This window comes from Rhopalosiphum maidis, chromosome 2 (genome assembly GCF_003676215.2).
Source record: "Rhopalosiphum maidis isolate BTI-1 chromosome 2, ASM367621v3, whole genome shotgun sequence".
Taxonomy (NCBI): domain Eukaryota; kingdom Metazoa; phylum Arthropoda; class Insecta; order Hemiptera; family Aphididae; genus Rhopalosiphum; species Rhopalosiphum maidis.
In genome coordinates, this window is record NC_040878.1 from 2,757,382 (window position 1) to 2,783,284 (window position 25,903).

Sequence of the window (25,903 nt, forward strand, 5' to 3'; positions counted from 1 at the left end):
ACCATATAAGGAGCTGCATCACTAACGAACTTGGCCAAAGTAAACTCATAGAGTCATTAAACAGTTTTGCTATTGTCTGATAATTTGATATTTCAAGTTTTTCAGTTAAGTAGTATTGAATTAGTAGGCTCATCGCATACAGTTAAACACTAACTATAAAAACCTTCTGTTATCGCCTGTCAACCATCTGCTATCGATTGTCAATCGTATATAAATGTATACTATATTAAGATATCTATTATATCTATATGAAAATTATAAGATAACGACTAAAAGGGTCTAGGACATTTCGCCGTGGCTGATTTTGTCCACTGCAACATGGCTTGAAAACGTATGAACGATGAAATGATAAAATATGTTTAAAAATATTAACAAATTAGTGAAATATGTAAAAATATGTAATTGTTCTGAAATATGTAAAAATAAAAGTAGCATCATTTTAATAGAAATGATTTAAATTATGAGCATTTCTTATCGATTCTTAAATATCTTGTTTTAGTAAAAATATGCATTTACATATAAATCCATTCCCTAATAATAGATATAAGTAAAACGTAACATGGCAACGCTTGTCACTTTAAAGTTTTAACTAGCATAGGTAATTCCAGTCGCCCGTAACGCAAAACTGCAAATTTTTAATGCTACTTAAGACTTCTTATTTCCCACACATTTTGTTTTGCATATTTATAGTCAACATCAAGATTAATATTAAAAATGTTTTTTTTATTTATCAACACCGGGTCACCAAAGTTTTTGAAAAATCAAGTTTTCCAAACTTTTGATTAACTTCCAAAATCAAAGAGTGACAGACTTTTTTAAAAACTTTAATATTTAGTACCTTAAAACAAACATATTGAAAAATCAAATAAAATAAATAAGGGTTGAAATACCAAATATATCTAAATATTAATTCCTTTTAATCAAGGATATACAAAAAGTCGACAAAATACAAACCGTAAAGCAGGTTAGATAAGGGGTTATTTTATATATTCTACTAGTTATGCAATACATTATTATATAATAATACAAAAATTGTTTATTTTATTAGTATAACAATAAAAATAATAAAACGCTGTACATACAATTTTCTTTTCACATGTCATGACCACAATTATCAATAGATTAATGTAATTAGTTCTACAATTACAATAAGAACATTTTTAATAAAAAAATATATACATTTCTGTATAATATGAACTATAAGATGATAAAAATATAATTGACAACTGGTAAAATATAAAAATAAACTAAAAATACTCATAATTTCAGTTTACACAAATAATTAATAAACGTTCAGTTGGGCAATGAACACAATTTTATAAATTGGTGGAATACCAGGTTTTGATTAATAATAATTTTTAAGATACATACAATTAACTAAAAAAAGAATTTACTATAATTAATACATTCTTTGCTATGCTGAGAATTTAAAATATAGAAAATATAGAAATATCACATTTTATATTTCCTTTGTAAAATGTTACTTAAATACTTTAAAAAATGATGCAACACCATCAGTCTTTGACTTTTTTTTCTTATCTGTATGATTACTACGTCGTTGTCCTTGAATTGGCATGTATGGAGGAACATCGTCCAATGATGAAGATAGAGCAGTAGAAGTAGCACCTATAAAACAATTCATAATTATTTTGGTGAATAAATAAAAGCTAATTAATACACTTACAAGAAATATCTTGTAGTTCTGTTCTTCTTGAACTATAAGTTGGATCAATAGCAATAGCAATATTAGAAAGAGGTTCTTGAGTACTTGATACAACTTCAGATGATTCTTCTAACTGTTGTTGCTTTTTAAGTAATGCTTTTTGTTTAGCTTTTTCACGAGCTCTCCTAAGTCGCGCTTTTTCCTAAACAAATTGTAACTTAATGAACTTTCCTTAAATTAAGATTATAAATCTTACTTTTTCTTGTAAAAGTTTAGCCAATTCACAGTCTTGTGTTTCAATAGCAATTAATCTATCTCTATCTTCAATTGACATGGGCCGTCCTTCTTGTTCTTGTAGTCGCTTGGCCAATTCCTTATATTTATTTATAAATAATTACTTATTTAATAAATACTGTATGTAAATTTAAGCTAAGATATAAATGACATTGAAATACTGTTGCTTAGGTCTTTAGAATTTGACGAGTGTAACTCTAGTCACGATTGTAAATATTAACGTGTACTAAAGACTACACCCGTTAAATGCTATGACAGTGGATCTAATAATTATTTAAAAATATATAAAGAACAAAAAGGAAGTACTCACAGCATCTTTTTGTTCTTGAATTTGACGGTTGACCTCTTCTTCATAGTCAATATCATGCAAAATGTCATCAATATCAAACTCAGTATATTCATTGGACTCAACTGTAAAACTATATAAATAAATCAATATTTATTTATGTCATTACAACAATTTTTAGAAGTAGACATTTGATATGATACCTTTTAGTGGATTCTGGCTGAGAGTGTTTTTTTAATATCCCGGGTCTACCTCCAGCTGAATTTGTCTTAATCCCAATGTCATGTGTATACTTAGTTTTTGTTAATTTTTCAGCTAATTCCATAGCAACTTTGAGATCTCTTTTTTCCCTAAAAAAATATAAATAAAATAAAGCGGTTTAATTACATACATATACAAGTAAATTATTATATTTAAGAAACAAAAGTTATTGTTCTAACATGACAAGTTTATGAATATAAAAATATTACAGTAAAACCACCTTTTATATAAAATTACTCAAGACCAACTGATTTTTCCATTAAAAAAGATTTATAATTAAACTAAAATACATCAGATTTTTGTTAATTTCCATTGTAAGAAGATTTCTGTCTTACAAGTAGTCTGTTATAGAGATTTTACAGTACACTAACTTTTAAAGGTATTATTTTTTTATTAATAATATTAAGAAGATTACAAAAAATGTAAAAAGGAAAATGGCATAGAAAGACTAAATGATTATATCAAAAATCAGAAAATTTGTGTTTAAAAATTATGTATACAATTAAGCATCTACACTCTATACTTATACTCACTGTTCTTTTATGAATGCACCATATCGTTCTTCAGCTTCACGTATCTCCCGTTCCTGTTCCTCCTTGGCTGTAGGCAAGTCTTGTCGAACGATGGCATTTCGTGAACGATTGCCACTGTAATGCTCGTCGACTGTAAAATAATAATAAGTATATTAAGTGGAGATAATAAAACAAAATAATGCATAACAACAAGTATACTGACCTTCCAACTTTTGTAAATGATACGCCAATGCGCCATCCTCGTGGACCAACCATTCTTTACACACTGGAAAATAATAAAGCAGTTAAAATGAGAATTCAATGTAAAAAGCATTTCATCATTAATAATAAAAATAATGATACAGCAGTCAGCAAGGCCTCCCTCCTACTCCGCTTTATAGACACTACTATACCATAAACAAACGACGATCTTATATACGACAAAAAAAAAAAAGTCTAAAATACATTCCATGAAATGAGTACCTGCAGAGAGAGAAGAGCGCGTCAGCAACAGCCTCTATTGTTGATTGTGAATAGACTGTGAGAAAATAATAACGAGAAAAAAACGGTCCTATATGAGGTTCATTGTAATGGAAAGTCACAATGGTTTCACGCCTGGATGAATAGATGCATGCGTGCGTGCGTGAGTATGAGTAGTATCAGGTTTACCAACCGGTTAATAAGTTAAGTGTTTCTCTGTATTTAAAAATGTTTTTAGTAAAAATATGATTTACCTCTACTACCTATTATAGAGAAAATAATTTTAAAAATAAAACATAAGACTTAAACAACATTTTTCCAGCGAGAAAAAAACAGGCGTCGTTATACAATTATACATAAAATAACTATAGTCATGATCATAAAATATTAGAAAATAATAATAACAAATAATATTGTTCCAGCGCACGTACAAGTAACACATGCGTGCATACGCTGTTTACTGACAAACTACCTGTTGCTCTGGGGTTGGCAGGTGGTTTTCGGCAATGGGGTGCGGCGAAGGCGGCGCTTTCTCCCTCTCCCTCGAGATGAACAGTGGAAAAAATAAGTAGGATAAATTCCACGGGTTCGAAAAGTCGCGCGCATTCGAAAACAGAAATTTACTTTTGTTTAAATGTATATACATCGATACTCTGGATGAAAATTACGAAAACGAATTTCACGATATATTAATAATAATAATATTATTATTATTCTATCGTCGTATATAAAACAATCAATCAGGTATGCTAGAAACAATGACGATCTACAGGCGAGCGGTGATTATTTGATGTTCAAAAGAACGCGCAGACGCCTGCAGAGGTGTATCGCTCGTTAAGCTACACGGAGGCCTGAACTACAACTGTAACTGTAGCCTATTGATGTCCAAGTCATACACAATTGTATACCATGAAACATTAATCGAACCGTGCAACTACACCTACGACCTACGGTCGCGCAGACGACGGTCAAATATAATATTATATTTTTTTTTCACAAACCAATCTCGCGCGTGTGATTAAATTTTACGATGAACAATTTTACGTACCTACATGTTATCATAACAAACGTTTATAATATAAAATATTAATAATAATATATGAAGTACGTGTGCATAGTGCATGCAAATTATTATTACCCATGTCCACCATTTCCCCTCCCACGCATTCAACCCCTCCGATCGAGTCATTGCATGACACACCAGCTAGCCAGTAGCCACCTCTATATTGGGGGAATCGCACAGCTCGAACACCGGTTGTGGCGCCCGACCGATAAACAGACTATCCGTCCCGCCGCCACTATAACTACTTTCAGTTTGGTTTTTTTTTTTTATTCAAGGAGAAAAACGAAACAAAAGTAGAATTGGTTAGATGCGATCTCAATGAAATTTATAGAAAATTATAATAATATGAACAGTTTTCTGATAGTTGATATTCTTGGTTCAATCGATAATATTAATAATACACATTTATTTCCATTGGATATAGAATAGTGAATACAATATCATAATATTACATAATATAATTAAAGTTTAAACATTCACCACTCAAAATTGTTTATATACATATTTTTACCAAATATAAGTGTATAACAATCAATAATAAGATAAAAAAAAACAGATCACATGCTTAAAATAGCAATATAGAATACACTACCTAAACATTCTAAATACAAACAATACGTAGTAGTAACAAATAAGTATTAAAATACTCAACACAAATATTATAGTATTTATTCCTTCGACATAAATATAAAGCCTATATTGACTATTTTTGATTCGCATACAAAAAAATAACCCGAATAAATGAATTAAAAATAAGTACAATATAAATCAAATAGATCTAAGTATTATTTTCTATTTTCCTAGTAGGTTATGAATGCAATTAACTTACTTTAAAGCACTTTCACGAAACCAATTATTTGCTTCAATGAGTGTCGTGGTAAATTAAATGAAAAATAAATCTAACCACTAGTTAAATTATATATTAAAATATTTTTAAAATGGATAGTGAAACCTATAAATATTTACAAGATTAGTCTAAATTTACCTATAAATCTATAAAAATAATAAATTAAGCATTTGAGAGTTAGTATCAGTATAGTTGATAAAACATTAGCCAATTATTTTAAATTATATTTATAAGTTAATACTAGAAACTATACATCATTTTGTACAATATTATGTATGTCACACAAAACTATAACAAATATTTTGTTTTATGAATTTATATATAGGATAAAAAAAGCGAATAAAAGCGAGGGGCCAATTCAATAATAAACAGTGGCATAAAACACTTTTTTAGTTTAAGCCAGAATATAAAATAATAAGTTGTATAGATTTAATAGATTTATAATTATTATATCTGGTCAATTCCAAAACGTTAAGGAATATAGGTATACTTTAACAAAAGGGACAATTGGCTACTCAGATTCTAAAATAAAAATATATTAAACATCAATAAGTTTTAACTAAGATGATTGTTACACATCAGTGGCGTAGCCATGGGGGGAAGTCGGCCATACCCCCTCATCAGGGAGTAAAAATTAATTATTGATTATGTTTTTTTTAGTATTTTGGGTATCCCTCTATATTAAAATCTTGGCTACGCCACTGTTACACACAACAAAAAAATTATTATCAAAGTAAATAAACAATTTATTATTTATATTATTTATTAGTAAAATTAAGGTAAAAAAAAATTGAGGTAGGTATATAAAAAGCACGATTTAATTTTTTTTCAAATCTATCTATTTAATTATAAATAAATAAATAGATACCTAACTACCTATTGTTTATTCATTATTTTAAATATCGTTATCAATATCATACTAGTATTTTTTAGAATAGAAGTTATAGAAAAACATTAAAAATACACTTGCAGTAATATTTAATATAACCTTATTGACAGACTAGTCTGAAGTCCAGAGACTAATAAAAAGTATACTTAATTACAATTCATATAAACGTCAATTCACTACGGTATGCAAGTACTTGCGTCTTGTACAAACAACTAAGTTTATGCCTAAATGTATGTAGTTAAGTTTCTTTAGTTTAGTCTTCATTAATTACTCTTGAATTCCTGATCTATTTTAATAAATGAGTATAAATAGAATTAAATGCACATCAATACGTTATCATACCAAATATATTATTTTAACTGTATATTATTCTTTTAAATTGTTTTTTTTTTCAGTATATACATAATAAATATATTTCACTATATTAGGAAAATAGGAATAAATAACTTAAAACTAAAAAGTATTAACTAACTTAAATAAGACACGCCCAAATACAATATTTTAATGCATAATATTATAATAACTTATGGCTACACTGCTTTCGAGATTGATAAAAAATGAGAACGAATTGAGGTTAACGTTCTACTGTAGTTTAGTAAACCTTATATTATTATTTAAAAGATTTATGTTATTATACTACAGATTATTATAATATTTATAGGCAATTTACTTTTTTTTTTACTAATATATTATACTTAGAAATTTTCATTTTAAACCAAACAATACAGTTAACAATTAATAATTTGGAGCCTGGATCATCATGTTAAACTGTTCAACTAAAGCTATTTGTAGCCGAGGATTTATACCAAATGTCATCAGTGTTCGATTTAGAAGAGTCAATGTACAGAAACCCAGAAAACCAGATCATTACCGTGCAGTCATTGATACAATTACAAAGCCTAAATATCCGTGGCCAAAACCATCAGATATGACATGGAGTGAAAGATGCCCTAAGCCGATCAGTAAAGCATCTAAACAAATTGAAAATAATCCATATGAAAATATTTTGGCCAAAGAGCTCAGAGAATTATTTGAACAGAGTGCAATGGTTGCAATATTTCATAAAAATCCTGTAAAAGGGGAAATTGACTTCAAAACTAGAAAAACTTTTAAGATGGCTGGTATGGATCAAGTTGTGTATGGTAAAAGCACTTTAAAACTAGCTTTAGCAGAAACAAATTATGCTGTAGTGTTGGATTTATTTCAATCGCACAGCTCAATAGTATTCAGTAGCACATCACAGGTACCTAAATTATTAAAAATTATAAAGAAGATGCCTCATTTAATTTTATTAGCATCCATAGTTGATGGAAAATTGTTAAGCAAAAACCAAACTGTAGAATATGGAAACCTGGTAAATATTGATAACGCCAGAGCAGCACTGATTGGTGTAATACAACAAGTAAACAATAGGTGTTTGCAGACTATAGGACAAACACAGTTGACAATGGTTCGATATTTGGAACAATATGGACAGTCATTAGATGTTAATACAGAAAAAAAGTCCACAGAAGAATTAGACTAACTTAATATCAAAATAAACTTTGTAAAAAGCAAATTGTTTTTGTTATAACATTTATTTTATAGATAATTTATCATTTTAATTTTCAATAAAATATTTGTATAAAATGAATACTAATGTTTATTTTATAACTACAGTGATGTCTAATAATTTAGTATACTTATAATTAGAAACAAATTAAGCTTCATTTAAGGTGTAACGGATTCAATAAAAAAATTGTATAGAACATAATATTATGTATATAATAATAAGAATTATTTTACGTTGAAACGCAATAAAAATACTTATTTCATTTGAAAAATATTTTGGGATATCTAAAGGTTTATTTTTAAAACAATTCTTTGTTATTAGAACATTTTGAGATGTTATAAATATATAATGGTATATCAAAAAAAAAAAAATATGGGATATTTTATAAAAAACAGAATATGTAGATGTCTCGAATGGAATAATTTGGTTAACTGAACAAAAAGTTTAAAAATAAGACAATTCCATATTAATTAAATAGGCGATCTGGCTATCTTAATTAGTATTATTACAACCAATTACTAAATATTAAATAAATCATTTGTGAGCTAATACTCTCTTAAACGTTATTTAATATCTCGTTCAATTTTAGACTAGTGAATCATTAAATTAATACATTAATCAAATGTTTTATTAAATATCAATAACCCAACTTAAAAAAATAAAGTGCTTCTAATATGAAGAATTTTCCCCCTTTACTCATTTTAAATTCCAATTTTATCAAACTTCAAATTGTATACATTATGTAATAATTAACTATATATATTGTTTAATAGTTAATTTATTAGGTATTTATTAAATTCATTTTACTCTTTATATGGCAGTAATACATTTTTGAGTGTGTGAGTATCTTTATATGTTGAGAATCAATAACAATAGGGGAACTCTTTTGATAGTGCTTCTTTATATTATGTAAGCTCTAACTACCTAAATACAAAACGATAATTTTTTTATACTTTTATTGATAATCAGCAAATTGCTTACAAAACTAAATCCTAAATTATATTTTCCTTAGACCTAATTGATTTGACATAACTATTAAATAAATATAATATTTTTTGAAAAGATAAAATGTGTCAGATTGTTATCACAGGTACTAAAAGTCAAAATTTGAAAAAATGGACTTGACAAATTTGACTTATTGATCACTAATACTTCTCATTTCACAAAAAAATATCAATACAATTGAATCACCAAACGTGACCAGAAATGCAACAAAACCATATAGAATGCACTTACATTGAAAAACAATAGTCACAATATTTGTGCGATTGCACTGAAACGAAATCATGCCCCTGCCCATACTTAACAATGACTACCGAGCGGTATGCAGTCATGCAAATGTGTTACAACACCCCAGGCCAATCGAACACCACGACACTGCAGTGAAAGTGACCCAAAACACAACTACCACTTTCTTTCTCCAACGAATTCAGGAAATTTACAGGATTGCACACACAAGAGGACGGAGAACTTCGGCCTACATTTCGAGCGTATGAATAAACAAACTACTACGTATATAAACATCAGCAAGTACAAATACATTAATCGCTTCACTCAGAATAGTCAGAATATATTATGTAAACATTGTACATTTGTAAACAATAATAATAATAATAGTATAGTACCAGAGTTGACCTTTCCGGGTTTGGGCAACGTGTCGCTGGTGGCCTTCTTCCTAACGTTGTCCCCCATGGATCCGACGCCGCCAAATCCAAACTGACAATGCATATCCGGCCGACAATCAGCGTCGCGACACGGCACAATGTTCTCTGGTGGCATCGATAACCATTATGTCTTTGTCGATGGCTACACATGCACAAAAACACCAGTGTGCAATGATTGTCGCGGGAGACAGAGTTAGTCGCGACCGTCGGCGGACGAACGCTCTGGCGACGACGCGTTCTCACTGTCCTTAGCTGCTGTTGCTCCGTCAGTGACGAATGGTTAATGGTGATACTGGTTGTCTACCGTCGCGATCGTGGTACCAGACTGTGACGCGCCACCGACACCTCCTACTACCAAGTTTTTCTCGTTGGTCAGTGACCAGTGTATAAACATCAATGTACTACATACGTAGTCCTACTATGTATATTAATATTACTATATTATAACTAGTGTGTGGCGATCGTCGCGTGGTAGGCTACGATGACAACCGCTGGACAATGACGGTCCGCGAAATATTTATATGTTAAATATTTTTTGTGTAATATTATTTTATAAATATATTGTCGAGTATTTCACGTATAGACCGATAAACTGTAGGTATTAATTGGTCTATGATTTCATACAAGTATTATCCCGACGTCCCGTAGACATACATTAACAGAGTAGGTAGTATGTCTGTTAAATGTAAATAAGCCTGTTTTAGTGTTATGTTTCGTTCCTTAGTGACCGTGTTGTATAGTTTGTTAGTACTTCTAAGTATAGTCATTACTATTAGTACACAACTGACAACCGATAGGCGACCATTATAAATCTAGATAATATCACGAAAAATAAATTTACCTTAATACATACATTATAAAAATAATAATAAGCAATAATCAAGTAACCGATTATAGGTAAACATTTTATTTGTTGATGAAACCTGTTGCACGCCGCAGGCTTCTCATTCATAATTCATCAGCTTCCGAAGTTTGGTACAAATTACCATTAGAACAAACGTTTTGTGGAAATAGTGGTTAGTAGGAGAAATATTTTCCGGACCAAGTAGAAGATATTGATGGAAACAAGCGAATTGAAAATATGGAATAAATTTAATTTGAAATATAACTTAATAAGCAGTGCATTGCATTCATTTTTATTTTAAATAAAAGTCGTTTTCCGTCCTTTTTGTCTACTTACACTTATGTGATTTAATTTAAAAAGTAATTGTGTTTTGTGTTATACTGGCATAAAAATAAAACACATATTGAACCTGTCTCACAATTACAAAATGTATGATCCATAAGACCATAACTACACATTTCATTAAAAATGTATAGGACCATGAAATATTTGTTCCGAAAAATAATGTACTCGCTACGTACCAGTAAGAAAATAACAGCACTAGGGTATAAACCATGAAAACTAAAATATTCTATTAATTTATATATTCAACTATGCTACAGTTACTATAGACGAATTTGAATAGTACGGTTTAATAGTAGTTTATGCCGTTTATGGTATAATAAAGATTTACCTATCTTCTTTATCGATTCAACTTATATTATTTACATTTTGTGGACTCGGAACGTCAGTGATCTACTCTATCGATGACGATATAGAGTACACACGACATCTACTAAACAAGAGTTGATAAAAGAATGACTTCTCTGAGTTCTGTGATTTTGTTATTATCTTGTGTTTAAACTTAACATTTCAATCAAAATGCTTAAATTAGAAATCAACGAAACAGTTAGTTTTTTATTTTAACTAAATATACATATTATATATATACCTTTATAAATAGGTATTTTACAGAATAAATATATGATAAATATTTTAAATATTTATTTAATATTTGAAAAATTTGACTGGTACAACATTTGGTAGAACAAAGTGTTCCAATGTACAGCATTTGATCAGCACTTCGATCATACACAGTGTTTATGATTTAAATTTTGGCACGACTGCTTGTGTACACGTCCGTCATCATCGGTCGACGTTGATAACTATACTGATAAGACCACTGTACTTGCTGCCGACGACAACATTCTGCATCCACACACACTCGTTACACGAATACAGATAATAAATAACAATTTTAATATTTTGAACCCGTACATGTTATTCTTTGAACGATCAAATAATTCATACGAATACTCGACACAGTGGATATTCTGAGGCTTTAATTGTAAAACCTTAAAAATGGTGAGTGTGCTTACTACAACTGCCTGGGATACGACTACAGCATATTTAAGACTTATCCAGAGCACTGTTAATCGTTTGGTATTTTCCAGCCTTTACGTTTAGACATCAAGCGTAAGTTGACTGCCCGGTCAGATCGTGTCAAGTGTGTTGACCTTCATCCCAAAGAGCCATGGATGTTGGCATCTTTATACAACGGCACTGTTCATATATGGAACCATGAAACAGCTACACTCATTAAATCATATGAAGTAAACCTACACATTAATTAAATGATATTTGTCATAATACTTTAATGATATATTAATATTTGCAACCAATAATAAGCTTATTTTTATATTAAATGAAAATTCTTAGTATTTAGATATACAGTTGATGTCATCACATAGAATGTGTCTATATAGGTATTATTATTTTAAATTAATTTTCTCATACATATATTTATGTTTGAATTGCATTCATAACTTTTTCAGTTAAATATTATAAATTAATATAGTGATCCATTTCCTATCATACAAATTTGACAAAAAAAAAAATACAAATTTATATTTGTCATTTGATTATTTTAATTAAATGTAATTGTTTTAATTACTTAGTTATTAATTATAGTTTATATTTCTTTTTACTTATTTTTATATGCACAGTAAATCATGACATGTTTAAACTCGTATATTAATTGTTAATTACTATATTAATATAAAATTATTAATTTTAATTTATTTTTTTTTAATAATAATTTTTTTAAATATATCGGTAATGACTTTAAATCAAAGAACCAATTTTAAATAGCAAAATACAAATTAATTATTTATATAAGTATTGACAATTTACTTTTTTATAAAATGTATAAAGTGAAATATTTTATATTTAATTTTGTAATTGTCACATAGATATAGAAATAGGTATTTGTTTGGCCTATATTTAATGTGAACACATCTTTTATGTTAATACATATACATAATTGTAGATAATAAATTGTTGATATTTATATTATTTTATATTAGGTATGTGAACTACCTGTAAGAGCAGCTAGATTTGTTGCTCGAAAAAATTGGATTGTTACTGGTTCAGATGATATGCAATTGCGTGTTATCAACTATAATACTTTGGAACGTGTTCATCAACTAGATGCACATTCTGATTATTTACGAAGCATTGCTGTTCATCCTTCACAACCTTTTATACTTACAAGTAGTGGTATGTATTAAATGTTTGATACACTCTGTGTGGGTGGACTGTTACTTTCTTCCATATAGCCCATAAAGCTATCAAAGGAAAATGCATTCTACCTATTATATGTAGAAGAAATTGTTTTGCATTAAATTGTTGTATGGTTTATAGATGATATGTTGATTAAACTTTGGAATTGGGAAAAACAATGGGCATGTCAACAAGTTTTTGAGGGACATACACATTACGTGATGCAGATTATGATTAACCCTAAAGATAACAATACTTTTGCCAGTGCTTCGTTAGATCGAACTGTTAAAGTATGGCAACTTGGTTCTTCAACACCAAATTTTACGTTAGAAGGACATGAAAAAGGAGTGAATTGTGTTGACTATTATCATGCTGGAGATAAGCCTTATTTAATATCTGGTGCTGATGACAGACTTGTTAAAATTTGGGATTACCAAAACAAAACATGTGTTCAAACATTAGAAGGCCATGCTCAAAATATTTCTGCTGGTAATACACTTCTAATGACTGTTTATTAAATTGTTCTAATCCAAAAATATTTGTCTTTTTAGTTTGTTTCCATCCAGAACTTCCAATTGTTTTAACTGGTTCAGAAGATGGTACAGTCAGAATTTGGCATTCTGGTACTTATCGTTTAGAATCATCATTAAATTATGGATTAGAACGTGTATGGACAATCTGTTGCTTACGCGGATCTAATAATGTGGCTTTAGGGTAAAAATATACTTTATTATTTAAACTTATAAATTCTATTATAAATTAAAACTCAAAATGGTTATTATAATTATGATTTTTTTTAGTTATGATGAAGGTAGTATAATGGTTAAAGTTGGTCGTGAAGAACCAGCCATGTCAATGGATGTTCATGGTGGTAAAATTGTTTGGGCACGTCATAGTGAAATTCAACAAGCTAATCTTAAAGCAATGCTTCAAGCAGAAGGAACTGAAATCAAAGATGGTGAACGTTTGCCTATACAAGTTAAAGATATGGGTAGCTGTGAAATTTATCCACAATCAATATCTCATAATCCAAATGGTAGATTTTTAGTAGTATGTGGTGATGGAGAGTATATTATATATACATCAATGGCTTTACGTAATAAAGCATTTGGCTCAGCTCAAGATTTTGTATGGTCTTCTGACTCTGAGTATGCAATAAGAGAAAATTCTTCTACAATCAAAGTCTTTAAGAATTTTAAAGAAAAAAAGTCTTTTAAACCAGAAGGCGGAGCCGATGGTATTTTTGGAGGTTATTTGTTAGGTGTAAAATCTGTTACTGGGTTGGCTCTATATGATTGGGAAAATGGTAACTTAGTACGTAGAATTGAGACTCAACCTAAACATGTATTTTGGTCAGAATCTGGAGAATTAGTGTGTCTTGCTACTGATGAAGCATACTTTATATTACGTTTTGACGTCAATGTACTTAGTGCTGCAAGAGCGTCAAATTATGAAGCTGCTAGTCCTGATGGTCTTGAAGATGCTTTTGAGGTTAGTTAACAAAATTACTTAAATCTTAAAAATATTTAAATCATTTGTTTATTATTAACCATAAATTACATTTTAGATTTTAGGAGAAGTTCAAGAAGTTGTGAAAACTGGTCTATGGGTTGGTGATTGCTTTATTTACACCAATGGAGTAAATCGTATCAATTATTATGTTGGTGGAGAAATTGTTACTGTGTCTCATCTTGATCGTACAATGTATCTCTTAGGATACGTTGCTAAAGAAAATCGACTCTACTTAGGCGATAAAGAACTTAACATTGTTTCTTATAGCCTTCTTTTATCAGTATTGGAATACCAAACTGCAGTCATGAGGAAAGATTTTGAAATTGCTGATCGCATATTACCATCAGTACCATCTCAATATAGAACCCGAGTGGCTCATTTCTTAGAAAAACAGGTAATATAAATATTTAATGATTGACCTTGGTTTTTTTAGCATAAAAATATTAAAGTTAATTATTTTTATTTCACTATTCAACCACAAATGAATATTATTACTTATTAGGTTACTTAACAATGTAAAAAAATAACCAAATAACTTTTTGATGCTATTACCCAAACTACTTAAATAAACTATATTATCTAATTAATGTTTTAATTTTCCTTTAATATGTGTAATAACTTAACTATAATTACTTAATTATAATATTTCACAGGGTTATAAGAAACAAGCATTATCAGTATCAACAGATGTTGAACATAAATTTGAATTGGCAATCCAATTACAAGACTTAGCTAAAGCACATTTACTTGCAAAGGAAGCATCTAGTCCTCAAAAATGGAGACAACTCTCTGAATTAGCTACCGCACAAGCTGATCTTGAATTAGCACAAGAATGTCTCCATCAGGCTCAAGATTATGGTGGATTACTTTTGTTAGCTACATCTTCTGGTATGTATTAGCATTGGTTGTTCCTATATTATATTCAATTAATTTAAATTTATTTATTTATCTAGGGAATAGTGAAATGGTAAAAAAATTAGCTGAAAGTACAAATTCAAATGGAAAAAATAATATATCATTTCTGTCTTATTTACTATTGGGTGATTTAGACAAATGTTTACAATTATTAATAGAAACTGATAGGCTGCCAGAAGCAGCATTTTTTGCTCGATCATATTTACCAAGCAAAATGTCATATGTTGTTGGATTGTGGAAAGATTCATTAAGCAAAACTAATATAAAAGCTAGTGAGTCATTAGCAAATCCAGATGAATATGAAAACTTATTCCCTAACTACCAGGAATCATTAAAAACAGAAGTTTATTTACAAGCTGAAAGGAAAAGGCAATTACCAGCTGCTGCTTATGCTAATACTCCAGTAAGCTAATTAATTGTTAACATAATTTATTCTTTACTATATTCCTATATTTATTTTTAGTTGAATCATGAAAGAAATTGTTTAGAAGAAATGAAAGCAGCTGAAACTAAAGAACCAAGTTTTAGTTTAAATGAACAAATTGCTAACATTAAAGCCGAAGTTTTACAAGCCAGTTGTATGTAACAGTTATTTGTTTATTTTTTATTATTATTCAATGATCAGAAAAATAATAATAATTTTATATTTTTATTATACTACAAAAAATTAATAACTAATAATTATTAAATACCATAATAATATTAAAGGAGGAAGGTTATATTTAAATAGAATTAATTTTGTATTAGCTTCAATATTAGTGTGAATTTTTCTATTATTATGCTTATAGGTAAGAACATTATCTTTGTTTATTTTTTCATTTTTTTTTTTATGATTCAATTTTTAAGAGAGTTATGGATGAATAAAAATATTTCAATACTATTAGAATATTAATTCAAATTATAATTTGCTTAAATATTAAAATATTGTAAAAAACTAGTATACAAACATAGGAAATATTCTTACTTATATGTTTAGTAAAAGATCAATTCGCTCTAATATTAAAGCTAAGAAATACAAATGTTCTACATTGTAGGATTGTAGGTCAAAGATTGCAAGTATTATAACCTATATTATTTATAAATATCAAAAAATAAACCACAAAACTTACTCTGGTTTATACATTCTATTCGAGTTAAGATTGAACAATTCTTGTGTTTGTAGACAGAGCCACTTAATACTGTCAAACCCCCTAAATCAGTTACTACATATCATGTTATATGTTTGGTTGAAACCCGTTAAAAACAAATTACATTATTTTTAAATTTGTAGATGCCACACTTTGTGTTGGTACTGTTGTTTCCACATCTTGCCATACTCTTCGTATTAGGGTTGGGTTAGGTCAGTTTTAAATTATTACATCACATTATTAAATTATTTTGAATTTTTAGATGTAGAGAAGAAACAAGAGGATGTAATTTTACCGCCGCCATTAATTCCTACAAAAATAGTGGATGATTTTGAAGACGTAGATAAAGAATTAGAAGAAGAGCTAGAAAATATGAACTTGGATGATATAGGATCAACGGTAACATACTTTATCTAATCTAATATATAAATAGTTTTCTTGGTATCTAAAAGCTGAAAATAAATGATGCAATAACTGTTGAGAACTTAAAGTTAACAAAAATCATAAATATTTGAATAATGTTTAGATATATTATTATTTTTAGAGATCCATTATTGTCATTAAAAGTCAACTGTACTATAATATAAAAATTAACTACAAGATATTTTATTCTCCAAATTTGATTAACTGATTATAGATTGCCTTAAAATAAATAATTTTTGTTTTAATTGTTTATATTAATAGCTACGTTTGTACTAATTTTTGTTGAGTATTATTCGTGTAGAATTATAAAAATAAAAGTTGTTTTGTTCATTTGAGAAAATAGAGCTAAGAAGTTGTACAATTTGAATGGCTTTTCCTATAATTATGATAAATTGTACAACCCATTTTATATTTTAATAAGAATACTTATTTCTGAAATGTCCTTAGTCATAAAAGATCAATTTTTATTTTTTTTATTACTTTTTTTAATGTATTGTTATTATTATAATTTAAGGTTTGAGTTGAAATCTTAATCTGTGGTATCTTTTTTCAATTTTTATTTTACTATACATCTATTAAATGTATTTATCTAATTTTCTAAGCTGAGAATCAAATAATAATATTGTTAAATATTTTTATTTTTATATTTTTAGGGCATTAATATTGATGCAGAATTATCCGATGATGATGATGATGACGATTATGCTTGAATAAATAAATATATAATATATTATGTTTGTTATATTCTTGGATATTATGTTTGGTGAGTATAAGCCTCAATAAATTAATAATGCAATGGCTTTTAATTGTAAAAATACTACTATATTTAAAATGAAAATTATATTATTATCTTTGTTTTTATTATATTCTAATTTATGATTTATTTTTACACAAAAACATGTCCCTTCATTCCATTTGTTGTATTTGTGTTATAGTAATATTAAATTAAGGTTTAAAATTATAATAAACCAGACACAATTTCTTCTATTTTAATTATTATTTTTGTTTTGATTAATAAATAATTCTAAAAATGGCATATTAGTTAATTATATTACTTATCAACTTCTCGTTTTTTTGAGCTTGAAATACTCAAAATGTATTTTATAATTATAATATGTTTAGTACCTGTTTATTATTTGGAATTTCAGGTCAATGCATTTAATTTCTTGTACAGTATTAAACCTCAAAATTGTTGACACCAAGAGTATTTGCACAATAATAAAATATTATATAATCTCTAACTTAATATAATATAAATAGTGTTTACTATTTTATATTATATAATTATACTGTTACATACTTACTATAATTGTGTGTTCATAGCGTGAAAATATATTTCAATATTTGTTTTTATTTTACATATTTTTATTATATTATAATATAGTCTTATATGAAAAAAACTAGTTTGAATTTATCAAAATATAGTCATTTACATATTTATTTGTTATTAAATGTATGAAATACAAAAAAATTATCTTGAATCCTTTTTCCAACAGTGTTCTATAAAAATACTTTTTTATCCAGACTCACAAAAAATGATATAAAATATTATTCGAGATATAACTATTTAGGAAATAAAAATAAAAAATCTAATTTTATATATGAATATTTTAGTTTGTTTGGTTTATAGTCTGTTTATACCTAATAATACTTGTTATCTTAGGGGTAAGCAATAATATGGAGATTAAATCCTGCCATATAGAATTAATTTACGAAATAATGTTTTTTAGAAAAAGTTTAAACATTTCAAGTATAACACAACATGTGTAATATGTACTTTTATTTTTGTGCCAATCATCAGGTTTTAGAAAAGATAAAATTCAAAATTTCATTAAGTATGTCTTAATGTTTTAGATATTTACTACTAATACTTTTTGAATAACTACCAAAAACTAAAATCATCTGATTTGAAATTGTTATTTTATGCATGAACTAGCTGAACTAGCTTTGCCCGTATGCAGTTTTTGCATTCTCAAAATGAAATTCTTAAATTATCTCCCGTGTTAAGTGTTCAATGTATCACTAACGTACGAAACATCGCTTGGATTGTTATAACGCCGAAATGATTATTAATTATTTCACGGTTTCAATATTTCATTAGTTGTCTCTGTAATTTGAACTATTATCATTCCAGAACCGTATACAAAGAAGCGATTGAGGGATAGTATTATTGAAACTAAGTCGGAAGATCACTCGAAAATTCCAATTTCTACATAAAAATAATTTCAAATTTCTGACGTCGAAGTTCTTTTTATAGATGGCCTCTTTACAGTGGTGGCGCCAGGGACGGGCTAGGTAGGGCCATGGCTCTACTTGAAAATGCCTGGCCTTACTTTAAACATAATAATATACTAATTTTTTTTTTTTTTTGTGGTGCTACTTTATAATTGTTGGCCTTCCATTGGTCTTACCTAGAAAAAAATCCTGACGCCGCCACTGCCTCTTTAACAACTCCTCACAATCATTCCAATCTCATCATATAACACTTAAACATACTTATTAATAGTATTTTATAGATGTGTGTAAATAAAGATTAAACCCTATTAACAGTAAATTATGCTTTTCAACCATGTTGTTTATTTAGCGCTGGCACAGTCGATTTTAATATTTTAATTTATGCAAGGAAATCATGAACCGAACTCGATTTGTTGCCATATTTTTGGTTCTCAATAATAATGACACATCCTTTTATACTGTATTATCAGTTATTTATACACATTTTATACATATAACTTTTAACTTTTTAAGTATAAATGTGTTCTTTATCAGGAAAACTTAATCAAAGAATGTATCTTTAGTGGCCTATATATCCACAACGCCCATAAATATATTTATACATAAATAATATAATCAATGTCCGCAGTGCCGGGTTAACGAATATGCCGTCTGGGGGCAGATTTTAAAATGCCGCCCTTTATATACCTTATACCGTTATATTCATCATAAAAAAAATAAATATTGGAATAAAAATAGTGTTAAAATAGTTTATTTTATTAATTGATATACATTTATAAACATATCATAACATTGATAGTTTTAATATAATATATTACTATTAGTACTAAGTATAAACATTTAAGTATAAGTTTAAATTCAAAACTTTTTTCTAGCTTTCTGTGAAGCAAATTCTTTAATAAATATATTCCAATCCATACATTGTAGCAAATTATTTTAAATAGACATTAGAGCCAATGATGACATCTTTTAATTAGATAATGAGGTTCTCTGGTAGTTCTTCACTCTCTTTAAAACTGAGAAAGACCTCTTCCCGCTAGCGTTTGAGCATGGTATGGGATACAAAAAGTCTTAAAGCTATTTTCACATTAGGAAATGAATCATTTAACTTTGATTTTGTTAATGCTTCAAGCATACTGTGCATAGATAATTTTTCTTCTTCTGAAAAATGTTTTACTATTGTTTTAAATTGAATAATCTTATTCTTTAGTTCACATTCTAAATCTTCACTATGCCTAAATAGCTACTAATTGTTTTGATTTTTCACGTAAAATATCATTGTCAATTTCCTCTAAATTTAAAATAACCAATCATCGTATTTATCTCAATATATACCATCTTTCTTTCATTTAAAACACAATAATTGTATCAAAAATTGGTAAAAATGTTTTATTTTTGAATTTTTCTTGTCCGTGAAATACTGTTTCTTAAACATTAAGGTCACTGTAAAAACATTTTTTTCGTTTACTTTTTTTTTCTTCGTAAGAAAAGGCTTCATATCCAATCATTTGCTTTGCTTCAGCTAAAATATTATCAAATCTATTTCTTAAATCTTGTTCATACATTTCTAGAGATTCGTACAATTTCACAACACAAGATAAATCAATATTAATACGTTGTAAATTTTTACTTATAGCATCGAATCTTTCTAATATTGGAGTCCATAGAACTATTATAAATGAGAACTCGAGAGTTTCAATTTTTATACAATGATTCTGCTTTGTGTCTTACACTAGTTTTCTGATCTAAGTTCAAAGCTATAGTTTTCAATGAATTTAATACAGCTTTAAACCCAATTTTTAAACTCACAAACACTATATCTAGATGACCATCTAGTAGGGCATCAGTTTTTTACAAACATTGAGTTTGGTATATTTTTCAAATTTATTGAAAGTTGTTCCCACCGCCATGTCGATACAGAAAAAAATACATAAATATTTTGGGCAAGTGAAAAAAAGTGATAACCTTCTTTAGTTATATCAGCAGCATGACAACCAACTAAATTTAATGAGTGTGCTGAACATGGACTAAAAATTGCATTTTTTGATTTCTCTTTGATACGAGCTCGCAGACCATTAAATATACCTGACATATTTCTTGCATTGTCGTATGGTTGTCCACGATAGTTACGTATGTCGATATTTAATTTAGATAATTTCGTTAATATTGCAACTTACATTTCTTTACTTTTAAGTCCAACCGATGGAATAAAACATAAAAATCGCTCTACTGCAGTCCCACCTAAATTAACATATCTAATAGCAATCGTTAATTGATCAAATTTCGTGATGTCGGGAGTAGAATCCACGATTAACGAGAAATATTTAACAGACGTTATTTCATTTACTATTTTATGAAGTACGGTGTTGTTTATAAGTGTTATTAACTCATTGCAAATAGTGTGGAACAGATATGAGACATTTCCATGGCCTTTATTACCATACTCGTCAAGGTGATTGGACATTAATGGTTCGAATTTTGCAATCACCTAATTCTAAACAGCAGAGATAATTTCCATTATTTTTAGAACCCAACGTCTCATTATCGCCACGAAATGCAAGACCTCTGCCCGATAAAAATATAATTGTTTCAATTAAACGGTGTATTATACTTCTCCAATAAAGTTCTTTTTTTTCGAGTTCAATTTTTAACTCAACATCAATACCGGTAGTTATTTTACGTCTAGAGAACCATGTACGAATAGATTCGTTGTGTGTCAAATTCTTTTCGTGTTGTTTAACTTTTCAAAACATTTTTTCCAATCAGTAAATTCTGAATCGGTGGAACTAAAATGTATTTTTTTATTAGAAAAAAGAAGGCAGTAAAAACAAAATAGTGCATTTTTTGATGTTGAGTATAGCAACCATTGTCTATCTTTTATTTAACCATACAAAAGTTTCCTTTTGAAAATATCATGTGGTAACTTTCTATTCAATTCACCACATTTACGAATAGTATTATCAAAATTGATAATTTTAGGATTTGATTCAACTGGATTACGAATAAAATAATCAACCATATCAGAATTTATATTCCTATAAGGCTGGATATTGTGATGGACAAATTGGAACATTAGTAATTTCACAAGAGACATTAATGTCAGATTTCAAAGTTTCGTCATCGGTTTTCATCAAATTTTCAACTAATTCATCAGAATCGGGTTTCTAGAAATTTTAAAATACCATACTATTTTAGTAACTAAATTCATTTTTACAATCCACAGGGCTGAATTTTTACATGCAGTAAATTAATTTTAAAACAAATTGTTGTGTATCCAAATATATAAAATAAAAACATCAAACATAATTTTACGATAAGTATAGGAACTAATCAGCACTATTTTTTTCGTAATTATCAAATCAGATAAGTACAAATAGAAACTTACATGCTGCAGAGTAGCTAACTATTTAACTATTAAAATAACCATTTGGTACTACTCTATAAGCATTTGCAAATTTATAAGAAACGTCAATTTCTTTTTTTTTATGTGTGTTTTTAGCTTTTATAATTCACTAAGAGCTATGTCTACCTGTGTTAATATACTCTGCATTTAAACAACTAAAAGTGTGCTTAAAAATCAGATATAGTATATACTGATAAATTTAACATTTAAACTATTTATAACAAATAACATATAAAAAAAAAAAAAATACAGAAACCAAAAATTATAGAAAACATTTTATGACTGAATAGCTTTTGAGACGAGTCGGTCTTAAAGAAGCATATTACGTGGTGCTTCTACATATCGCCTAAGTGCTTGTAACCATTGTGCTCTTACAGCACCGTCTACAACTCTGTTTCAATACCAAGTATGCACGATGGAGGAGGATTAATTATCGAGGATACGCTTTTAACACCAAACATTCCCAAATTTGAAACGCTAAATGTATCTCCCTGTAATAGAGAAAAGTTTGAATGTTACAAAATTATTATGGAAATTCTGAAATTCACCGAGAAATAATAAATACCTGATATTCTTGAGGTTGCAGTTTACCTTGGCGGGCTTTAGCGACAAGTGCTTTAACATCAGTGCTTATTGCAATTAAACCTTTAGTATCTGCATTAAATACAATTGGTGTTATCACTCCTGTTTTAGTACTTACATACTTACATCAACTGTGTCATATCTATAATTAACAATATTTGTTTTTAATTCTTTAGTGTAAGTCTCAAAAATTTTCAATTTAATTTACTGTCTAATGTAACTATTCATCCAAGATAAATTGGCTTTTAGAACTTTCTTACATGCTAAAGCTGCAGCTTTAATAATGAAATCATTTATAGATAATTTAACTCCTTCCTTTTTCAAAAGTTCATTCATACGCTTTCTCAACTGAAACAATATTATCTAGACCTAAATAAACTGTCAAATAATAATAGGGTATAGTCTGTAAATAAACATAGAATATATGAGTTGTGTTGATGATAGACAAATGAATAATTCTTATATTACTTGTTTTGACTCGAGCAAACGTTTTGCAATGATATTACGAACATTTGTCAGAGGTTTATCAACAAATCCGTAACCGCGAGTTCCATCGGCAACAGCAGTCTTTTTACTACTGGCTATAGAAGCTTTATCCAGATCTGTAGATTTTATTGAACCAAACCAAAGCTTGGGCAATTGTCTACAATTTAAATACCTTATACTTATATGATTATTTTTCACATAATTAAATATATGTATTCTTACTCTTAAATCCAATCCTTTTTCATTAGCTAAACGTTTGGCTAAAGGACTAGCAAGTATACGAGATCCTATTGGAATTGATACTGATATTGGCGCTGAAGCTTTGGGAGTTACAGGTGTGGTAGGTGGGCGAACCGGTGTAGAAGTAGATGGTTTGGGCGATGGTGCTGTAGGAGCAGGAGCACCTGCGGGAGTATTATCCACAAAGTTTAAAAGCAGCAACATCAGATTCATTTTCTACAATAATACACACAAGCTGAAATCAAAAAAATAAAATTTATAAATTCTTGAAGTACCTATATTATTAAATATTATGTTTTAATTTTATAAAAAACCTTATATTAATACTTTATTAGTTATTTAACCTTCAGGTTATCAATATTTAATTTGACCAATTAACAATAGTACAACTTTTCATTGTAGGAGACAGAGCTGGGAGAGAAACTTTAATATGACTTGGAAAATCTGTGGCATAGAAACGATAGCCGACATTTTTTACTGACGGACGTCTGCCAGTGCGCCAGTCAATGGAACTTTGGCAACTAAATACACCCCCCCCCCCCCAAAAAAAAAAAAAAATTATTATCCACTTCAGTATCTTAACCCGTCAGTAGTCGCATATGAGCGTGGCGATCACTTGATTTCTATAATCGCCATTATTGGTTTTAATTTAATTCTAATATTGTTGATATCTATTTATACCTTATGTAATCATACCTGGGAATTTCGCTATAAACAATATAACCCAATACAAAATCTTGTGTTGAAATGATAATGGATTAAAATGGCCGGTCCCGACAAAAGTGAGTACCGCGGCATATGTACTATAATATGTAAATTCCGTCGATCGGGCTCGGAAGCAAATTCAGTTTTATAATAAATAACTGTAACGGATATGTGCCTATGTATAGGAAATTTTTAATGATGAATAATCATAGTGATCCTAATTAATTATTCATACTAGAATTTTCACTTACACTTCGAATAACCACTATTTCATGTCCACTATGTCCTATTTCCTAATTCCTATATAACTACTATTTTACTATACACTATAGAGTATAGGTATTTCACTATTACATTTATTTAATCATTTCAGCTTCAACGGGCCGTCAATGATGGGGAGGGGAGTAGGTCTATTTTTCTCAGGTCGACCAAATTCAGGGGATAGGGGCCTTATGGTAAAGTTTTTGTGTATACTACATACAAATATTACTACTTACTACCTATATTTACACGTTACATTTGGTAGTGTTGTAATTCTAAATATTAATTAATTTTTACACAATAACATAGATATAGTCGATGACCGATATAGGTAGTAATATTTTGATTGTGTCTATTATTTATTTTAGTACCTACATTAGGTGTTGAAATGAGGCACGGGTTAACAGATTAACAAGTTAAGTTCAATAGAAATATACAATACAACATACAACTCAAATAAGTCGGGAAAACATTAACTGAAGTCAAACTAAGGCAACGGTTATTGCAAAATTCTAAATAGACTGATCTAATTATCTAATACTAACCGTCTACCAGTGCCGTATAAACGGTGGCCGCCGGGGGTCCGGACCTCCTCCACTGGCGCCATCATATAGGCCTAACTACACCTTTAAGTTAGGGGGACTTAAACCCTAGCATTTTTATAATGAATTAATTAAGTGGGGGCTCTGCACCTTACCCCCCCCCCCCAAACACATAAAAATGATTGTTAATAAATGTAATGTAAATCAATAAATCAATATTTTATTTTATTAATATAGTGTGCCATGTATTCGTGTGTATAACACAAATCTTTGTTCTACTGTTTTACAGGCTACAATCATAGAAGAGGTATAATAAATAATTCGATTAGATGAGGTAATTTTACTTCATACACCCATCCGAACAATTCCTATCTACACGCCGATAAAATACACACACAAAAAAGGTCAGGTTCCAGGTAGCTGGAAACCCTCGGGACACCGTGACGTACCGTATTCCCGTTATCGGTCGACTGCTATTGTAATTATTATATGGAATAGATATACAAATTACATGTAAAAATTTATTTTCACTAATTTCAACCCTTTAAAATCAATAAATCATAAATTTTGAAAATC

General features: G+C 28.7%; 3 protein-coding genes and 1 pseudogene across 5 annotated transcripts; 2 read left to right on the plus strand and 2 right to left on the minus strand.

Moving 5' to 3' along the window:
• Positions 1–962: 962 nt before the first annotated feature.
• LOC113553874 (coiled-coil domain-containing protein 50-like) lies at positions 963–9,818 on the minus strand. Its single transcript, XM_026957430.1, has 8 exons — positions 9,473–9,818; positions 3,240–3,302; positions 3,038–3,167; positions 2,447–2,593; positions 2,268–2,376; positions 1,920–2,036; positions 1,685–1,865; positions 963–1,626 (listed from the first exon to the last, which is right to left on the minus strand). Exons 1-8 carry the CDS (start codon positions 9,624–9,626, stop codon positions 1,481–1,483), a joined length of 1,047 nt encoding a protein of 348 aa, XP_026813231.1. The 5' UTR covers positions 9,627–9,818; the 3' UTR covers positions 963–1,480.
• Positions 6,896–8,112, plus strand: LOC113553875 (39S ribosomal protein L10, mitochondrial). The gene has a single exon (XM_026957431.1). It carries the CDS (start codon positions 7,056–7,058, stop codon positions 7,818–7,820), a length of 765 nt encoding a protein of 254 aa, XP_026813232.1. The 5' UTR covers positions 6,896–7,055; the 3' UTR covers positions 7,821–8,112.
• Positions 9,819–11,504: 1,686 nt separating the features above from the next.
• On the plus strand, positions 11,505–19,165 carry LOC113553221 (coatomer subunit beta'). 3 transcript variants are annotated; one of them, XR_003405191.1, is made up of 13 exons: positions 11,505–11,699; positions 11,789–11,947; positions 12,701–12,893; positions 13,038–13,385; positions 13,448–13,610; positions 13,697–14,387; positions 14,464–14,802; positions 15,062–15,296; positions 15,362–15,726; positions 15,787–15,901; positions 16,713–16,849; positions 17,527–17,636; positions 19,008–19,165. XR_003405191.1 is itself a non-coding variant. In XM_026956428.1 (12 exons), exons 1-12 carry the CDS (start codon positions 11,697–11,699, stop codon positions 17,581–17,583), a joined length of 2,805 nt encoding a protein of 934 aa, XP_026812229.1. In that variant the 5' UTR covers positions 11,505–11,696; the 3' UTR covers positions 17,584–17,829. The 3 variants fall into 3 exon arrangements, 1 of the variants encoding a protein (XP_026812229.1); XR_003405190.1 differs by lacking the exon at positions 19,008–19,165 and adding an exon at positions 18,022–18,191; XM_026956428.1 differs by lacking the exon at positions 19,008–19,165 and having other exon boundaries at positions 17,527–17,829.
• Positions 19,166–22,820: 3,655 nt separating this feature from the next.
• Positions 22,821–24,032, minus strand: LOC113555132 (annotated as a pseudogene).
• Between the last annotated feature and the right edge of the window lie 1,871 nt (positions 24,033–25,903).

Coding starts and splice junctions, on each gene's coding strand:
- LOC113553874 (XM_026957430.1), bottom strand. CDS start 9,626: ATGCCACCAGAGAACATTGTGCCGTGTCGCGACGCTGATTGTCGGCCG. Junction 2,594..3,037: donor GGTGCATTCATAAAAGAACA/GTGAGTATAAGT, acceptor ATATTTTTTTAG/GGAAAAAAGAGATCTCAAAG. Junction 2,037..2,267: donor TTCAAGAACAAAAAGATGCT/GTGAGTACTTCC, acceptor AATAAATATAAG/GAATTGGCCAAGCGACTACA.
- LOC113553875 (XM_026957431.1), top strand. CDS start 7,056: ATGTTAAACTGTTCAACTAAAGCTATTTGTAGCCGAGGATTTATACCA.
- LOC113553221 (XM_026956428.1), top strand. Junction 11,948..12,700: donor CACTCATTAAATCATATGAA/GTAAACCTACAC, acceptor ATTTTATATTAG/GTATGTGAACTACCTGTAAG. Junction 13,611..13,696: donor TCTAATAATGTGGCTTTAGG/GTAAAAATATAC, acceptor GATTTTTTTTAG/TTATGATGAAGGTAGTATAA.